The sequence below is a fragment of the Carettochelys insculpta genome, chromosome 9, assembly GCF_033958435.1.
Source record: "Carettochelys insculpta isolate YL-2023 chromosome 9, ASM3395843v1, whole genome shotgun sequence".
In the NCBI taxonomy this organism is placed as follows: domain Eukaryota; kingdom Metazoa; phylum Chordata; order Testudines; family Carettochelyidae; genus Carettochelys; species Carettochelys insculpta.
In genome coordinates this window covers 36,330,779-36,350,243 of record NC_134145.1, presented here as the reverse complement: position 1 = coordinate 36,350,243, position 19,465 = coordinate 36,330,779, and the positions used below count along the sequence as shown (strand labels likewise).

The 19,465-nt window shown below is 36.4% G+C and overlaps 1 protein-coding gene across 5 annotated transcripts in view; it reads right to left on the bottom strand.

Moving 5' to 3' along the window:
- Window positions 1-826: 826 nt before the first annotated feature.
- The window catches only part of PTBP2 (polypyrimidine tract binding protein 2), a 90,288-nt gene continuing 71,649 nt past the window's right edge, over window positions 827-19,465 (bottom strand). For 2 of the 5 annotated variants that reach the window (XM_075002611.1, XM_075002615.1), the window contains 6 exons: window positions 5,496-5,650; window positions 4,003-4,036; window positions 3,491-3,583; window positions 2,630-2,846; window positions 2,463-2,540; window positions 827-2,344 (listed from right to left, as the gene is read on the bottom strand). In XM_075002611.1, coding sequence (XP_074858712.1) covers window positions 2,212-2,344; window positions 2,463-2,540; window positions 2,630-2,846; window positions 3,491-3,583; window positions 4,003-4,036; window positions 5,496-5,650 — 710 coding nt within the window. In that variant the 3' untranslated portion in view covers window positions 827-2,211. The remainder of the gene's footprint in view (window positions 2,345-2,462; window positions 2,541-2,629; window positions 2,847-3,490; window positions 3,584-4,002; window positions 4,037-5,495; window positions 5,651-19,465) is intronic. The other 3 variants (XM_075002612.1, XM_075002613.1, XM_075002614.1) reach the window with 3 other exon arrangements.

Sequence of the window (19,465 nt, the reverse complement as noted above, 5' to 3'; positions counted from 1 at the left end):
TAGCTGTACTGGAGAAGCGAAAAAAAAAAGGGAACTTTGATAGCTTTTACCAACACAGCACTTAATTATACAGTTATTATTAAACTGGGACTGTGTGAAGTTATTTTTAATCTAGAGACATTAACATTTATTATAACAAGGAAATTTAAAATAATGTGTAGAAGCTATAATATGCCAAAAGAATTTTCTGGAAATTTTACAGAACAGGTGAAAAAAAATCAGTGTGTAATATGGTCCACTATTCTAATATTAGCTTTAGCAAATTGGCTACTTCAGGATTATCTGTGTTTTGTTCTTTAATCCACAACATTATGATTAGTAGAAAATCTTTAGCAGACACAAAAGATGGAAGATGAAATTGCAGCAAGAGAGCATGGCAAATTTTAGAGATCTATTAGTGCATAAATATACTTAAACAGAAAAGAGAGAAAAAGAGCACTAACAAACCACAATAAAAGTTGTCCTTAAAGCAGTAGATTATAACAGGGTGGGAAATGTGTACTATACAGGTACTCCTCCAGAGCAGTTACTCTCTTTCTAAATATAAGGAGCTGGTGTATTTTCATAGCATCAGATTTACTTATGGTATATAAAGCCATACAATTATAAAATTATTAATATGATTATTCTTTTCCCACCCTGGCAGAGAATAAACATGAATTCAGAAGCACAGTGGGGAGTGGAAAACAAAGAAGAGAAGAGAGAAAAGGCAGCAGAGAAAGACAGAAAAGGTGAATACAGAGCTATAGAAGTGTTTATTGAGCATGCTACAGAGGTAAGCAGAGTACACACAAAATGAAATTAAACGACTGTCAAACCTCCCAACTTTGTTAGAAAATTAATTTTTAATTGTGCCGCTTTCAAACTATACTGAATTTTACATTTCTAAAGATGTAAAAATGTAACTAATAGAAAATATACATGACCTTTTTCTACATAGATAACAGAATCTATGAATCTTGAAATTAAGTACATCAATTTCAAAAAGTATTGGTCATTTAAACAGAATCAGATTAAACAGTTCAGGTTTACAGAACTGTTTCAAATTAATTTGATCTGTAGATTCTGAGCCATGTTTATAGTAAAGTCAGATCGATTTCTAAATACAAAATATTTTGAAGAGCTTTATTAAAACTGAATATTACAATGCAAGGTAAATTAAGACTAAAGGCACATAAACTTTGGTCCCACCTAGTTGGCAGTTTTGAAAAACTGCCACAAAATTAACCTTCCTGCAAGTGTTCGCAGTACACTTTCTTCATCTCGGAAAAATACATGCACCAGTTCCTGAACTAGCTAGACCAGTCTGCACATGCTCAGAAATCCACAACCATATTCCAAATCTTAATTACAAACTAAAGATGGCAATATATATTTAAATGCACATAAGTCATGTCAACTTCAAAAACATCTACGAAAAATATTCAACCACAAACAAGACATTACTTAGTGCTGACATTTATATGATACGTCCCACAAGAGTGTGTACAAAAAGGTTAAGATTCCACAATTCTTTCCACACAGGGTTCAAAAATCACAGAAATCACTTTTTTCTCCTTTAAGAAATTAATAATCTGTACCTTGTTAATTTTCTCTAATGCCTACATTCATAACTGAATCTAGACCAGAATCATGAATTACAGGCCATTTACAAAAAAGCTGAAGTAGCAGAAATTAATATGTCGTGTTTTAATCTTTCAAAGCAATATATTTTATCTGATTAAAAAAAGGTACATAACAACCCAATAAGTTGTGAAAATAAGTTCCAAGAAGGTGAAACAAAAACCTTAACCTTTTTATACACCCCTGCCTAAATATATTTTAATTCTCATGAAACACTGTGCCCCATACGAACAAATTTGTTTTATTAGCCAATGCAATTCTAGCAACATTAGTTTTCCTTTTTTAAGGCACATATGTCAACTAATTTGAAAAAGCGTGGAATTAACTTGAAACCCTTTAGAACAAAATGACGTTTCTCTAAACAACAGATGAAAACCCAACAGTTAATATCACTGCTTTTACCTTCTTATGAATGTTTAAAACAAAAACAAAAATAAAAACAAAAAACAAACAAAAAAACCCCAACAACCAAGGAATGATAACAGCATGAAAGACAGAAGTCAAACTCTGGTCCCCACATTCCTGAACAGTCAATAGGCAACGACACTGAACAATGCGATACACCATTTTTTTTTTTAATCTCCCATTTTAAATTGTTGATTTCGAGAAAGAAACTCTCAGATGGTGATTTTCTCCAAGATTGTAATTATGCAGATCAATCAAAGCCTGAATAGCTTCTTCCACTGTTGACATCTGAAGAAGTGCCATCTTGTGATCTCTTCTGAAACAAAACAACGTCATTAGGAACTAAACCAATATTAAGTAAAGGGCTAAAAAAACTGTTGCCCTTTCAAGACATGATATTCAAACACATAGGAATTCAAGGAAAACTTTCTTACTGAAAAAATTTAAATGCTTTCACAGTGCCTCCAGTGTTAGCAAACAGAGTGCGCAGATCTTCTTCTGCTACTGATGGTCTAAAAAAAAGAAAAACAAAACACATACAAGAATTATTTTTTTAATAGTTTATGTGAATCCCATTGACTTATTGTCATGCAACACTTACGGAATATTAGACAGATGAAGAGTTGCAGATGGAGGAAATATATTCTGGAAATTTTTTGAGCCAGGTTTCTTGAAGCGATGCAATGGTGAATTACCAAAATCTTTAGTTAGCCCTTGGTCATCAAGTCCCTCTCGAGGTAGCTGTACTGTCTGATGCTTGGAAAGTGTAACTCGAATAATCTTTCCATACATTTTTTGTCCATTAAGATGACTCATGGCTGAAAAAGATAAGTTTATTAAATTCAATGCTACATTTCAAAACCCTACAAGGATGGTACATACCTTCATTAAATCTCTGAGTTCAGCCAACACAATGAGCTAAAAATATAATTCTATTTCAAAGTTAGTTTGTAAAGATTTCAAAACTGCATTCAGTAAATCAAATGTGGAAACACAACCCTATTTTATTCTGTTACTTGAATTGTACAAACAACTTATGCCAAGTGAAAAAGACCACCATCACACCACTATCCACTGTTATAACCAAACTTCTAGTCTTTGGTTTAACTACGGTATTTTTTGTGTGTGCTATTGTGCTATGTCCAGCGTTATAGCAAACTGAGATCCATAGGGCTAAATTACAATTTGGAGCTAATGTTTAGTTTAAAAAAATACTAAACACCGCTTTCTCCTCCTATATACTATTATTCTGTACACAAACAGCACATACATATACTCTTTTTTGGAATAAAAATAAGTTGCTGTAGTAAGTTCTTCTGTCAGATGGCCAGTCTGGGAGCTGAGAATAACTAGAAAAAGAGTTGACTGAAGAATATGAACACGTTCATTTGAATAGCCACAACATGGTTTCAAATAATTAATTGACAGATTTAAATGAGGCATAAACAAACTATAATCTTACCCAGCTGTGATTGGTTCCCATCTGCCATCTGTATAAGAGCACTGTCTTTCTTATTGTATAAAATCTTCACACGCTGCACATCCCCATAAACACCTTTTTTAGAGTCAGAGAGGTAATCCAAAAGAAAAATTAATTTGAAGTCTAATCTATTAAACAGCACAATCTGACTTATCAATGAAACATTCAGACATCAACAAGATCATCCACTCAATCTCAACATTCACACAAATGAATAAAGAAGATCAAGATTTTGAACAGTGAACTTTGAAAAGAATAAATTTTTGATAAACCCTCAAAAGCTATGTGAATGATATTAAATTAAAGACCATGCAAAATATATTAGCATGCATTAAAAGAAAATCTTGTGTCTATGGAGAGTTTTTAAACAGCAAAAGAAAAATAGCAAAAGATTTACTATTCAACTTTAAGCCAAAAGTGCTAGCTACAAATAAGAATTAAGGTGAAACAAAAATTAAATCAATAATAAAAGTATAGTGCTAACAATAACATACCGAAGAGGGTAAACAGACTTTGGGGCGTAACCATCTTTAGAAGGAGAGAAGAGCAAGCAGCGTAAGACAAGAAGAGAGAAGAGTCGAGGAAGAGCGGAGATGAACAGATCATCCATAACGAAGGGTGGTTCCCGCAGAATGGTGAGGTGGTCATGGATCATGGTTCAAGGCGGTTAATTAGGGCAAGTTGGTCCGAGGAACACATTTTGTTCAAGCACAGAAGCATGAACACAGGGAATGAAGACAGGGGACGTTGACAAAGAAAATAAAGGATAAAACAGGGAAGGGCATGGGAATTTGGGGAAAAACAAGGAAAGGGAAGGTGAACACATAGGGAGAAGGATGAAATGGGGAAGGGAAACAGCAATGCAGAAACAAAAAAGGAAGTGGGGAACAAAAAAAAATAAAATATAGGTCAGTACATAGGAAATGCAGGAATTTGGTCAGAAAATGGTTGGTTTATGTACTGTACAAGAAAAAAAAAAACTAAGTAAAATGTAGTCACCCAAGACAAATATGGGTAAAGTACATCCATATTAAAGAATAAGTTACAGCATTTCATCTCAACATGAAAAAAAGCATGCAATAGAAAATTTTAACTCCGAACTTTAATTGCATAAGCATGGCTGGGTATGAAATGCAGGCAAAAAACTTTCAAAATGGCACTCTGATTCAAACATTTTAACATGCAAGACTGTGGATGAGAAAATAGTAACAAATGATAAATAAGCTTAATGAATCATATTAACAGAGGCCAGTTAAAAATGAAACAAGTATTCTAACTAGACAAACTGAAACATCAGACTTCCCACATTTCATACCAGCTTTCACAGCAATAAAAAATGTACAAGACTGTAAAAACATAAAACTAAATAAAACCCCTTAGATTTTAGAGTTAGCAAGAAATATAACAGTATTAAGGTGAAAAATGTTTTTGAAGACAAATGAATAATAACTGCAAAGAAAAAAATTACTAAGATAGACTGGAAGAGTGCCTCGTCAAGATCTTTGGGAGAACCTTCAAAGAAAAATGTGTTAGAGTAGTTCACATAAATTAAGATTTTAAAAATGCAGTGACATGTAAGCATGAAATGAAGCTGCAAATAATTAGAAAGAGAAAAAACACAATTCTACTTACATAAATATAATCTACAAATTGGAATACATTTTGCAGTTTTTGTGAAAATATTTAAATTACAAATTGAAAGCCAAACATGCAGTGTTTACCATATTTTTCTTAAGAAAAATAGGTAGCCAAGTATAAATGGATATTTTAAGTTGTTAGCTACCTAGGAAAACAAAAATATTTAACTATAATAGAAAAAATATAAAGTTTATGGCTTCAAAATTATTCAAAAAAGAAAAATACTATAAAGCAAAATATGCAAGTGGAAAGAGAGGCAAGTGCAAAAAAAGAAAATGAAAACAAACATTCACAGATGAAGTGTGGTTACAAAATAAGTGTGGTGGGGGAAGCTAATGTTTACACTGACCTCTTCATTTAAATTGCTAACCAAGAGGACTGTATTGCCACCAGCAGAGACTCCAGGCATACCCACTCGGCCAGCAGCAGCAGCTGCTGCTGCTGCAGCAGCATTTGGAATTGCCAAAGGACTCAGCGCTCCTGGAACAGCTGCAACAGGAAGCCCTAATTTTAAAATAAAGCATATTTTACGAAACACACACAAGTCGTTAAAAATATCTAAATTAGAGGTACAAATACTGTATAGATTACATTGCAAATCAGTTTATTCCACTATTTGTATTTTCCAATGCTTACTAAAACTGATCAGTGGTAACAGGGTTCCTGATATTTTTCTTGCTTCAAAGCACTTTTTACGACACTTCTCTTTTGTAAAGACCTTGTTGTTTTCAATCAAATGTAGGTCTTCTGAACCACACATTACCCTTTTTTCCTAGATTAAAGCAAAAATCCTCTCTATTATCATCTACAGCATCTGTTTTACCAAAGTGACCTGAAGCAAACTTTTTGATGTTTAATTCATCTTGTTCTCTGAATACTCCAGTCAAGTCAGTGAAACTAAATATTAATATAAGTTGCCCTCACCATTATGTTGTCTTTATATTACCCTTTTATTCACTACGTTCTTCACTTCAATTTGATGCTTTAGGCTAGATTACAGCCTTGCAGAGCAGGGCAAACAAAACAGCCTACATCAGGGGTGCAGAACCTATGGCCTGTGGGCTGGATGCAGCTTGTGGTTTGCCTGGATTGGGCCTGTGAATGTTGGAGCTTAGTCCTGGCATGGGTAGAAGCTGGCACTGGTGTTCCAGTCATGTGGGAGGAGGGGCACCATGTCTGGAGCAACAGCAGATTTATGCCAATGGGGAGGAGGGGGTAGAACAGGTAATGAAGCCTCGAGCCTCACAGGCCCAATCCAGGCAGCCTGTGATCATTCATCCTGCGGGCCCTGCCTGGCAGGGAAAAGCAGCTCCTGAGCTACAGCGAAGCCTTGTGCCAGCACAATCTCTTACTGCTCCCGTTGGCCAAATTGTGGCCAACAGGAGGCGTGGAGCACTTTTCTGAAGTACAGAGTGTCATATGAAGCAACATGAGTTCAATTCCACACACCCCACCCGCCCGAGCTGCACCAGGTAGGCGCCTGCACCCCCATCTCTTGCCCTCTCCCACCCAGAGCTCACACCCACCTGCACCCCCTCTCTTCCAGTCCCCGTGCCCTCAAAATACTCCTGCACCCTCCTTCAGACTCCACACCCTGACCGCTAGCCTGCTCCTCCACCCTCCCCATGACTGGACACCTTATCCTTAGCCTACTCCTGCACCTTATGTTCTGCGCAGGCCCTGCACCCTCCTTTTTAGCCCACTCTTGCACAAGGGTTCCATTTTTTCCCATCCATGTGCAGAACAATTTTTTATGTGCACTAAGGCACTAATCAGCTGGGTGGCACCTGAATCTGACCTAGGTGGCTGCCCAAGCACTCAGCTTACAGGGAACACTGTCCTGCATCCCACCTCCTGCCCAGACTCCACACCCCCAGACCACTTCTGCATCCTACCTCTTGCCCAGACCCCACTGCCTCACCCCAGCCTGCTCTCAGACAGTCCCCACCTGTGCACTGAACCCCTAATTTTTGGCCCCACTCCAGAGCTGGGTGGGGGTGTTACAAAATCTATTAGTCCCGGTCCCCTGAAGTTCTGGGGTGGAACTTGAAGGTAGTAAGGTGAATATCTGCTTTTCAGTTTGGGGCCACATTCTTCTTTTCCCCTCACTTTGAATGAAGCCTCCAACTAACTTTTCTGTGAATCAGAGGCCACTGACCCAAAAATAGATTTCTATCCATGGCTTATATATTTCCCACTGCTTTAGGGTCGGGGGGGTAGGGGGAGGAGTTCCAGCCACGATGGAACAGGAATCATTCTAGGGAGACGGCTCCCAAGAGGTAATCTTCCTCAGACTTTTTGCCTCCTAACAAAGTTCGTTCAGGAATTCTGCTGCCATTGGCCACCTACACTTAAGCTCCTCCTCTCCCTAGTGGCTAAGGCAGTGTACAGGGGCATTATTAATTTAAGATGGGTTTTCCAGTGGAATTCCTTGGGTTCACAGTGAGTGTACCTTCCCTCTAGGATAGACTCCTTCCCTACCATCCTGTGAAGTTGTGCCCCTATGCTATGCCCACACAAATAATACTGTACAAATACATTTTATTTAGATGTCAATAAATAAAACAGGACAAGCACACAAATAATAATTGTTCTAATTATGTATAACTATTTTATTGCATACTATTTTCCACTACTGCATTAGGCTTTGCAGATTTCACTGTGACTATGTGGTCTTCTGATGCATGGATGACAATACTAAATGAAAATTTAGCTCAGGACCATGTAATCTTGACCAGTTTAAGCTCACTAACATATCTAGATAGAAATCTTTGCTTTGCAGATGAGAACTGACTATTTAGTCCTTCCTCCTGCTAAGAGTTAATTTTGTTTAAAAATACAAAGAAGGGAAAGGCATAAAAATTACCCAGTTGCATATAGTAAGAAAATGCTGAGCAGCTAATTATTGATTGTATTCCTTATTAATAAAACAAAATATTTAAAATACTACTAAAACTAGATATTGCAGCAGGAAAAAATGGAGAGGTGTAAATAAGTGTCGTTACAAAGTAAATAAAATGTCTATGAATCATGTTTGTTTAACAGGAGAAAATTTATGGCAGATAAATAATCAACACATTCAGATTTTAGTACACTGGAAAAAAGGATTATCTAATTAGATAATATTAATGTATTGTGAGAGAGTGGGGCAGCCAGTAACTATTTGCAGTAAGGGTAAAAACAGCAACAACAACAAAAACAATATTAGGGGTGAATACTGAAAATATTTTAATGGCCTTATATAAACCAAAGTTATATTCTCCCTTAGAAAACATTCCTTTCAGGCCATTCCATGTCAAAACAGATACAGAAAGGCTGAAAGTAAGGCAATTAAAATTTTCAAAATAGAAGAATTTTTAAATATATCAGTTTATAGTGATCATAACACAAGTATGCAAAATAATCAATGAATGCTACTGAGAAGAATTGGGAAATCCTATTTAGTCCCACCAATAAATCAAGAAAAAGACCTCTGGAATCTCCACTACATTACATCTGATGAAGCGGGTCTTTGACCACCAAAGCTTATGCGCCAAAATATCTGGTTTATAAGGTGCCACAGGACTTCTCATTGTTTCAAGAAAAACGTTAAGTGGATATCTAATAAAATTAAAGGGCAACATATTTAAAGATAGTGTACATTATGCTAAAAAACAGAGCATTTTTAGAGGTTAGTAGGATTCAACAAGGGATTAGACATTTCTATGGATAACAAAAACATCAAGTTATATTAGAGAGGCTAAATATGCATACATGGAAAAATAAGCTTCAGGACATAAGCCAATCACTAGCTACCTGGGGGGATTACAAAACAACCTTCCTCCACAGGCACAATATTATGTATCTATCCATAATAAGGACTGTCTAGATCTTCTACTGAAATGTTGTACTGGTCACTATGGCTATGTGTACACAGCAGCCTTATTTTTAAATAAGCTATTTTGGAATAACTATTCTGAAATACGGCTCCTACACATAAAATTATTTCGAAATACATAGTCTTCACACATAGTGCTTATTTTGAAATATCATCTATTTTGAAATAAGCACTATTGCATGTCTTAACAGCTCCTATTATGAAATAGGCACTATTCTTCTTGCAATGAGGCTGATTTCAAAATAACACACTTGCTATTTCAAATTTATTTTGAAATAGTGGTTGCATAAGGCAGACAAAAGCAAAATAACACCTGTTTCCACGAAATAACTTTGCTGCGTGGCCATACTCTATCAGAGAAAGTATACAGGATTAATCAGAAAATTCCTATAGTCCTCAACCTCAGTTTTTCACCGTCTGTTCCATTGCTGACCTCTGTGAATACTGATATTGCTATAGACATATTTATATTTATTAATAAAAAAAGTTAGACACAAAAATTATGCGACTCAGTTTCCAAAAATCATAGTTAAAATTGTGCACAGAATGTTTCAAATAGTAAAGCACAGGGAGACATTCACATTTAACTGCTTAACCCGTAACTAACTACATTTTGTTGTTATATCACAGAATAAATGCACAAATATAAAGTTTCTGTATTGAAGAAACAGAACCAAAGAGCCCCACATAAGCGAAAAATGAAAATATGTCCAAAATATTGAACACTATTCAGTATTCCTGGTTTTTCACATATCCTATGGTAGAAGACAATATAAACCCTTTAGCAACAAAAGGTAAAAGCCAGTAAGAACATAATGTTCAGGGAAGTTCATGAACATTTCTTCATTTACAAGAGAGTCTCACTGATGCCCACTTGGAATCCCACAATGCTACTTTGTCCCCTGAAAAAAAGAACGCAATAAATAACTTGTTTTTTTCAAAAGTTTAAATATCATAATAAAATGTTACTTTTAATGTTGAAAAGCCTGATTGCTAGGATCACTTTAATAATTGAGTGAAGTTGGGTAAGACCATTTGTTAACGAAAAACTAAGTAGCTCCTCCAGTATCATCTGGGGCCAGTGCAAGGTACATGAGTTACAACTGTCAAAGCAGCTATCAACTGACTTCATATTTAAATAGTTTATTTACATACTATCAGGGAAGCAAATTTTGTTCTGGTTTATCTCCATATTGTCAAGGAAAGCATATTTTCTCTTTTCCGCAAGTTACACATTTTTACATTATCCTGGTCTCCGATGAGACATTCCTTCTCCATTCCCCTACTTCATAACTGGCAAATCATATTAGATGTACATCAATGTTTATAGAGAAAAATACATTTATCCTATTGTACAACATGAATGTGTATTCTATTGTACAATTAATTCAAGACCAAATTAATTTGATCATAAAATTTGACATTATTAATGCAGCTGAGGGGGAGGACAGACAGGTAGGAGAATGACAATGGACTTCAAATATGCAATTTGTTTCTAAATGTTTTTATTACTCCCTATATTGTGAGAATTGATATATTTTTGTGACAGCCATTAATATGATACATTTCCTTTCCTTGATAGTAATAAGACCAGTATACTTTGAATTGTATTAGGTTTCAGATTTTTGTGATGCAGATAAGAAGAAAAAGAACAATGTATAAAATTTGTCCCCCAGGAAACACATTCTGAATTGATTTTAATTCAGACATAAAAAAAATGCAAATACAGATTTTAATATTGTACATACCCATTTTTCATGTTAGTTTTCAGTAAGCTCAGGAAGTATAGTTAAAGAAGGTCACATATGCATGCATTAGCTATATAGTAAAAATGCACAAGACAAAGGGGCAGAATACTATGTGCCAACTGCACAACTTTTTTCACGTGAAATGGTAAAATCATGTCACAGTTTAACCTAGGGCACTTTAATCTAAGAAAATCCCACAACACTAAAGAATTGCTATAAGAACTAGAAACAGTAGTTTTGCGCCACTGGAAAGTAAAGCTTCCCAATGAGACTTGATGCTCACTTGCAGTCTTCAAAAGTCCTGAAAGACTAACACTTTTAGGCAGAGAAAAGTTATTTCAGGTCACTTAAGAGGCTCCCTCTGACCTCTCTACACCTACAAACACAGTAAGTAATATTTTACAGGTAAAGGGATAAAAATAGGCCAAATAATATTTTAAAAACAGTCCTAAACTATTATTTCTGTATCTCGTGCTATATACGCACTACACAATGGTATACATGATGGTGTGATTAGGTTTTACTGTCTTTTTTCTGGGATGAACTGCATACCTCACTTTATAGCTTTTCCATTTGCACTGGGAAACAATTCCTAATTTATGCTGGAAAACCTTTAAAATATACCAAAACGTATTCCTACATGCCCTAGTAACCCAGGCATGCAATTTATAACACACACAATAATATGTAGGTTGAAGTTATCTTTTCTGGTTTTCTATCTCCTACTACTGCACATCAATCAGTTATCAATGCTTTGTAGTGTTATCAATTTGTTGAAGTAATAATTAAGATACCAATACCTTCAATGGAAGAATAAACAGAAGCAAATTCAAACTACTAATATTTATCTAAATGTCCCTACTAATTAAAATTCCGCATCACTACTGAAAAGCTATTTCCCCTGTTAGAAAAGATATCTGACCATGATTCTAATTAGAAATAATTTTTGTTTCCACAAAGCTTTAACCAATTTTAAAAGAACAGGTTTGATCCTGACTGGGGCTTCTGTGTACTGAGATATATATAAAAAACCAGATTACTGAATTTTATAACATTTTTAATTAGTATAGTAAAACAGAATATGAAGGAACAGCTTTCTGGGACTTGAAATAGATGTTCTCCAAATGTTATATCCTCTAAAGATCCACATTCTTAACTCCTGTGCCCTCACGCATGCATCTTCAAAAGCTGCCTAGCAAAGCTTGTATCATAAAGTTTAGAACCCCTCAGATGGAAACAATTAAAGTATGCATCTCAGGGGGCAGACACAGCACATCATAGCCTCTAATGATTAATTCTTTTTTCAATCTAAAAAGATCTCAGTTTCTGGGGAATAAAATGAAATTACATCTCAAACAGGGAGCAGGATAAATGAATCAATCTATAAGACACTCCAAATAAAAGCAAACATCTCTGTGAACGAAGAATGAAATATCTGAAATTTATCCATATTAATGCTTTAAAGCCAATCAATAAAATAAACACCTTACTTTAGTTTTATTGTGTAAAAATGGCAAAAGAGATAGCGGCAGACCAGAGGAGAAACGGAAACAAATATTTACTAAGAACAAATTAAGAGTCTGGATGATGTGAGGGATTAGTAACAGAACACAAATTCACCCTACTTCCTTGGTTCAAACCTGATCTAGCTCTGTAAGCAGTTGTGAATCCATTCTCTAATGGACAGCTTTTCAGATAAAGAAAGCGATCACAATCAAACCATTTTCGCATTCTCATTGGAAGTGTTTTAACTATAATGGATACCGAGTAAAATTATACTTTCCCATTTATTTGCCCTGAGAAGTGTTGAAGTAGTAGTAATGTGGAGCAAGCATGCATCACTTGAAAAGCCTGTAACTGTTTGAGCTTTCTTCTTTGTAAACAAAAACTTCATTTTCTAGTAGTGTCACAACCATTAAAACATCATCTATAAAATTGAACTGTGTGTAAAATATAATAAAATCCCTTAAAATCATAGCACTTACTCTTTGAATAAAGAAGGAATTTTAAGAACATTTACAAGTAAATCAAATAATTTGAGTAAAATTAAGAATTTTAGCATTCTAAGAGAATTTTCGACGTCCCTAATGATCTCAGTAACAAAATTTCACTTCAAGTGTGAAAAATCACCCAAACTGGCTATTTCTGAAAACCATATTTTAGAATTTGCTGGGGGGTGAATTTGTGAAGGTACTGTTACTCCATGACAGATAATCATACAAGAATGCCCGCTTTCAAAATGGTTCCTATCTACTATTATTCTCAATGGAGTAAGGCTAACAGTTTTCTCTTTCAAAAAGGCCACCAACTCCCATTGGGACCAACAGAAATGAAGCCAAACTGCCTTCAGTGGAAGACAATGGCATTCAACCCAGTCAGATATCTATGAAAGTCTCTGCAGAACATTATTCTTTAGCCTTTGTTGAAGAAACAAAGTTATCCAGAATGATGGCAACAATGAAAATTCTTGTCAATGACTACTCATAGCACCATACTAACTTGACAGGAAAGTTAGGAAGGGGAACTCAGGGTGGATGTGAACATGGAAATGGGAAAGAAAATAGTGAGGAGGAAGTCATGTGTGGCATGGACATGACATATGGAGTTTGATTGTTAGGGGATAATGGCCCTAAAAGTTGAAATAAAGTGAAGGTTTTGAAATATACATCTTCAAATAAAAGAAATAATCATAATGTAACATCCTCTCTGGAATCTTGCATAATATTCACACATGAACATTTTAATTAAATAAAAAGGAAATTCCCAAATCAGGACTACAGTAAACTGAAGTTAAAGTTGAAAGTACTTATGAGTAATTTAATGGTTGAAAGCATTACTTGGATGTTCAGATCATTCCCCCAAAAAAGCATTACAAACTCAAAATATTTAAGAGTTGGTATCCTTCAAATAAACACCAAAAAGTTAGGAAATTTAGTTCGGAAACTTTGCCCTGTATTTGAATTAAATAAATAAAGCAGGGATGTCCAATATGTTCACAACTTGCCACATGTGACAAAAAGGATATTGCACTGTGGCGAATACAGCTCTTGAGCCACATGCGACTCTTGGAGCCTTTAAACGCAGCTCCTCCTGAGAGCCACACGTGGGATTGCTGTCCGCCCGCTCCATGCACATGCCCCACCACTTGGTGGGAGAAGTTTGCAGCAGCACCAGTGGCTCTAGCTTTGAATGAGACGTGGGGGGCATGGGGGTGCCAGGCTCTGGGTGAGGTGGGTGGCATTTATTTAGAGCGAGGGGGAGGATGTGGCACATATGTAAAGACGACACCAACAAGTGTGGCAGTATTTGAATTCCTATTGGACTCCACTGAAATAAAGAGTATCTTTAAAACCACTTTAATCTAACCTGAAAGCACACAAGCTATTATGCATTAATTATAAAAGCACAGTTATTGACAGCATCATTATAGGGTGGTGACTACAATGCATTTCTATTTCTGATTTTTTTAAATTTTAACCTCAACTAAATATCCTGGTTTTGTAATTCTTGTATTGAGGATGATTATAACATCACTGCAATACTTTACACTTACATTACTATACATAATAAACATTAATCCATATTGTATTTATTTTGGAATATGGAATACACTGATGTTACTCAAAGAACTGTCTGCATATTACAAAATAGCTGTTGGCTTCCCCTGTAGAGGAATTTCCCTATATGTGTGTGAATATATCTATCTCAAAAAACACAAAGAAACAACTACTGGTTGAACCTCTAGTCTGGCACTCTCATTCAGAAACATCAGTAATTTTTAGTCAGTCAGACAACCACTTATGGACGTGGCCAAGTTTCCCATGGCCCTATAAAGTTTGTTTACAGTCAACAGTTCTGGCTCTCAGTGTTCTGTGTTATTTAGCTGTCATTTACCCCTAAAATGTCTTCAAAGAGCCCAATTAGCAGTAGAAGTGTTGGTAATGTGCTAGACATCATTCGCCTCCCATGGTCCAGCAAATTCTCTCATTCAGCACTAGTCAGGGTCCTGAGGATGCTGGACAAGAAAGGTTAAACCTACATTGCTTTTGACAATTCACCTGAAAGCACTGCATTCTATCCATTAATGAATTTTCCTTCTTTCAAAAGATAAAAGGCTCATTAAAATGTCTAATTTAGAATTTCAAAGATTTCTGATCACCTCATTCCTTCACAGCAGAGAATGGAGTACATGAATGAACAATCATCTGTCACAGCCAGGATTATCTTTCTGTATGTCAGGTTTCTAACTGATTATACATCACAGAGACCTCATCAGTCAGAAGGTTTGGAAAAATTACAAAGAAAAAGTAATCCTTATACTGTAGCTATCTACAGAGGGCTATTCTGAATTGACAGGTAAAAAACGGATAAAAATCTGATCAACTTGAAGTATGATACACTGATAATTAACGGAACAGTATATAACATATTGACTGAATCCTGACATATTCCAACAAGGTGACCCCGCATTTGTAAATTTGGTCAACAGTTGTACTTAATCTTTTTAGTTTTATGGGTAAATCTTTTACCTTTTGTTTTGTTTGGTGTTACAAATGCAACCTTATCAGCTTTTTGCTAAAGTATACTTGGGAACAGCAGGTCAATGCTTTTTAAATATACAATTATGTTGTATGGTGAGCAGCATTTGTAAACTGTAAAATTTGAGAGAGCGCAAACAGTATAAAAATAAAAATCTTATGAAACAGAATAGACCTTTGTTTATATTAGGCTAAAAAACATGATAGGCTAACTTGAGGTTAACATACCAGTCTAGGCCTCAGGAATTCTGGGTTCAGGTTCCCAGACATTCCACTCACTTCTTTAGTGGCCTTCTGCAAACTCAAGAAACTGAAGCACAGTTAATTAATTGTTTGATCTACCCTGCATACTTAAACAATTACCTGTTTGGGGCAAGGATTATATCCAAATAGGTGTTTGTACAAACACCTAATAGAATGGAATCTCAATATCAGTCCTCTAGGCACTAGTGTAATACAAATAATAATCACAGTCGCAAGAAAGAAATAGCTTGTCAGTATCCTAGTAAAATCGAACTTAAGGATGGGTCTACATGAGCCCCTTCCTTTCAAAAGGGGCATGTTAATGAGTGGGTTCGAAAGATGCTAATCAGGTGCTGCAATGAATATGTAGTGCCTCATTAGCACAACAGGGGCCACAGTGATTCGAAAGTGTGGCTTTTTGAATCACGCGCCGCCCATGGAGACGGGACCTTCCAAAAGGACCACCCCCAGTTTTTGAAAGCCCTTCTTCTTAACACCAGATAGGAAGAAGGGCTTTCGAAAACTGCGGGGGTCCTTTCGGAAGGTCCTGTCTCCATGGGCAGTGTGCGATTCAAAAAGCCACATTTTCGAATCGCTGTGGCCCCCATTATGCTAATGAGGTGCTGCATATTCATTGCAGTGCCTCATTAGCACCTTTTGAACCCGCTCATTAACATGCCCCTTTCGAAAGGAAGGGGCTCGTGTAGACCCAGCCTTAGAGTGATATGATGGTTTTCTACTTGAACAATTTTAAATTTTCTACTACTAGACTTTAACGCTAGACAAACAGCCAAAACAATATTTAACTCTTACAAAAGTGTCTATTGGGGTCCACTCTAATGGCCAACACGTGGTTATGAATTACAACTTCTATTGCAAAACCAGTTAACTCATGTTGGGACAATTCTCGAATATGTAATAAAATGACCCAGTGTGTCCAAGGATAGAAGTAAGCCCTTATTTTTTCCTATTAGAATTCAGTGATCTCTTCCTACCCTCTGATTTAACAAATAAAGGTAGCAAAATTTACCATCTCTTCTGAAAAACAAAGGCCAATGAGTAAGAGTGCTGCAGGTCAGAGCTGAGGTACATTGGTACAGAAGTGTGGAACCTTTGACTGTACTGACTCAGTCCAGCACAAGTTATTGTTTCACTTTTATAATCACAGTATGCGAACATGACCTTCTGCCACATTCCGCTTGACAAAAGTGCACAAACTACAAAACAAGTAGCCTTTCTCTGAGAAAGTCAACATAGGCAGCAGCAGGAAGACCCCTCCAACATTCCAATACAAGCAATACAATGTTTAAAAAGTAAGGACAAGGAATGAGATAGGACCAAAAACAGGCAAGATCTCTGGTAGAGTATTAATGTTGTCTGTTTTACCACCCTTTCTGCTTTACCATCACCTGTATTACGTCAGCTTACACAGTATGCTCCTCAAATGGGGACACTGTTTTTGTATATTTTATAAAGCACCTTGCTTATTTGCATAATTACATTAATCATAACAGCTACCTTTTATATATAGCACTTTTCACCTGAATATCTCAAAGTGCTTCAGAATAGAAGTCTGTACTGTTACACTCTTTTTATAGATGAGGAAACTAAAGTGCAGGAAGGGGAAATGTCTTTCTGCAAGACCATTCTGCAAGGGAATGAAGCCAGAAACTGAACTCAAGGGTCCTGAGTCCCAATCTAGTGACCTGCCTGTCAAAATTTACATTTTAAAGCGGGGGGGTGGGGGGGATTATATAAATCTCCATACTAGTGAAACAGATAAGGGGAATTTACCACGTACCTAGAGTCTATTAATTCCTATTAAATGAGATGGAAAAAAAAAATAGAAGTCGAACGGGTCACAGGGGATGGATCATTCTGCTCAGTCTCTCTGAAGAGCCTAGCATTGGCTTCTGTCAGAAGACAGGATTAACAGCTACATGGGACTTTCTGACACAAACTTGCTATTCTCCTGTTAAATAAATTTTGCCATTAAACAGCAATTTCTATCCTACTATTTATAGTTTAGGAGTCCTGCCGTCCAGCCTACAGGGAGTGTGAACTGTAGAAAACTGATATAATTTTATTCGTGCCAGTAGGACCTGCTGGCATGAACTAAAACATACTTAGTTCATATTCATATAGCTCTTTCTGTAATGGACTACTACATCAACACTTAATTCCATGCACAGAACGGATGGTACTCATATAAAGAGCAGTTTTGATATTTTGTTTTCTCCTTATTGTTCATTATGTGCCTGCATGCATTCTTTACTGCATACTAATTAAACCTTTCTCTAATGACAGAATTATCAATTTCCTTGGGGGCTTTCTATGGTGCTCATTACTATAGTATCAAGTACTTTGCATTTATTTTCATTACAGCCTGTGAGAAAAGGCGTTATTGTAACTATATTACCTATGGGGAACTGAAGCAGAGAGAAGTATTCAAAAATTTTGGGAGCTCACTTTGAAACTCTTAGGCTAGACGGTAGGTCTATACTAGAGAAATAAGTCGACTTCAGATATGCAATTCTAGCTACTGCATTGTGTAGCTAAAATCGATGTATTGGAAATTGACTTACCTGACTGTCCTAAATAAGGAAGGTCGACAGGAGTGATTCTCCAGTTGATCTCCCTTACACCACAAGATAGTGCAGAGTACAGCGGTTGACCGCCAATGCCGGAGATCGATTTTACCAGATGCGCAAAATTGAACTCCAGAAGAGAGACCCTTACCAGGTTGATCTTCCACTTAGTACAGACATCCCATTAGAGTTTTTCAAAAAAATTAGTCCTATATCACTTTATATTTTAAAGTAAAGCTCCCAGTAATTTTTGTTACAGATATTAGTGATCAGGACTGATACAAATCAGACTTTGGCACTCCGAAAATGAAGAAAAATTAATGACCATCTGTGAAAAGAAAGGTTTAAGCAACTTGCTCAGCATCACCTAACAACTCAGTGGCAAGAGAAGGAAAATAAACCAATTCTCCAGGTCAGCATTCTACTGCCTTAACCATAAAACCCATAGTCTTTGTTCCTGCAATCCCCTACCTCATTCATTAACTACCTTCCAATTTCTGCAACAAATGTGGCATAACTTCAGTAGAATCTCCTTTACTACACAACCCTGATTCTACCCCAGAGCAGGTCCATCCTGTACACAGAATAAGACAGAAAGCCTGTGGAAAAAAATAGTATGTAATCATATGCATGTACACAAGAGATTGCACAATCTTAATTCTTCATTACATAACATCTGACTTGACTTTGCAATCGTAATGGTGTTTTTAGCAGAACTGTGTGTATACTTTGCTAGTTAAAAAAAAACATAACCTGAAAATACAGAAATTCCATCACATGGAACCTAAATGCATTATGAACAAATGTTGAACAGACCTTTGCTGTCACAGTAAAATGTAATTTATAGCACTAGTAGTCATTCCTTCTCTATATGACATATTGATTAATACTAGAGGAAAATGAAACACAACCTTTACTAGTGCACAATCACAGATATTTGCTAAGAGCAGAGGAATGATGAGATTTAGCAGTCTTGGGTTCCATTACAGGTTCTGGGATGGACTTTGCACTAGTGAGTATAGCCTTCTGCCCGGTTCTCCCTAGCCTGGCCTTATCCTACTCCTGCCTCTTCCCTACTGACTCCTCATCCTCATCCCTTTCACCCCACTTTGCCAGTTCCAGTCTCTACTCAAAAAGTGTCTCATCCTAGCCCCATTCTTGTTGCCCAACACGTCCTTGTGCCATCTTTCCAGTTTGTCTTGGTCCCTGAATGTCCCCACCCATTCACTCCCACTGCAGCCCTCAGCTCATTGTTCTTAATCTCCTTCCCCATTCATTCTTAGCTCCCTGCCTCTCCTAAATCAATCTCTCTCTCCTCTCACTTC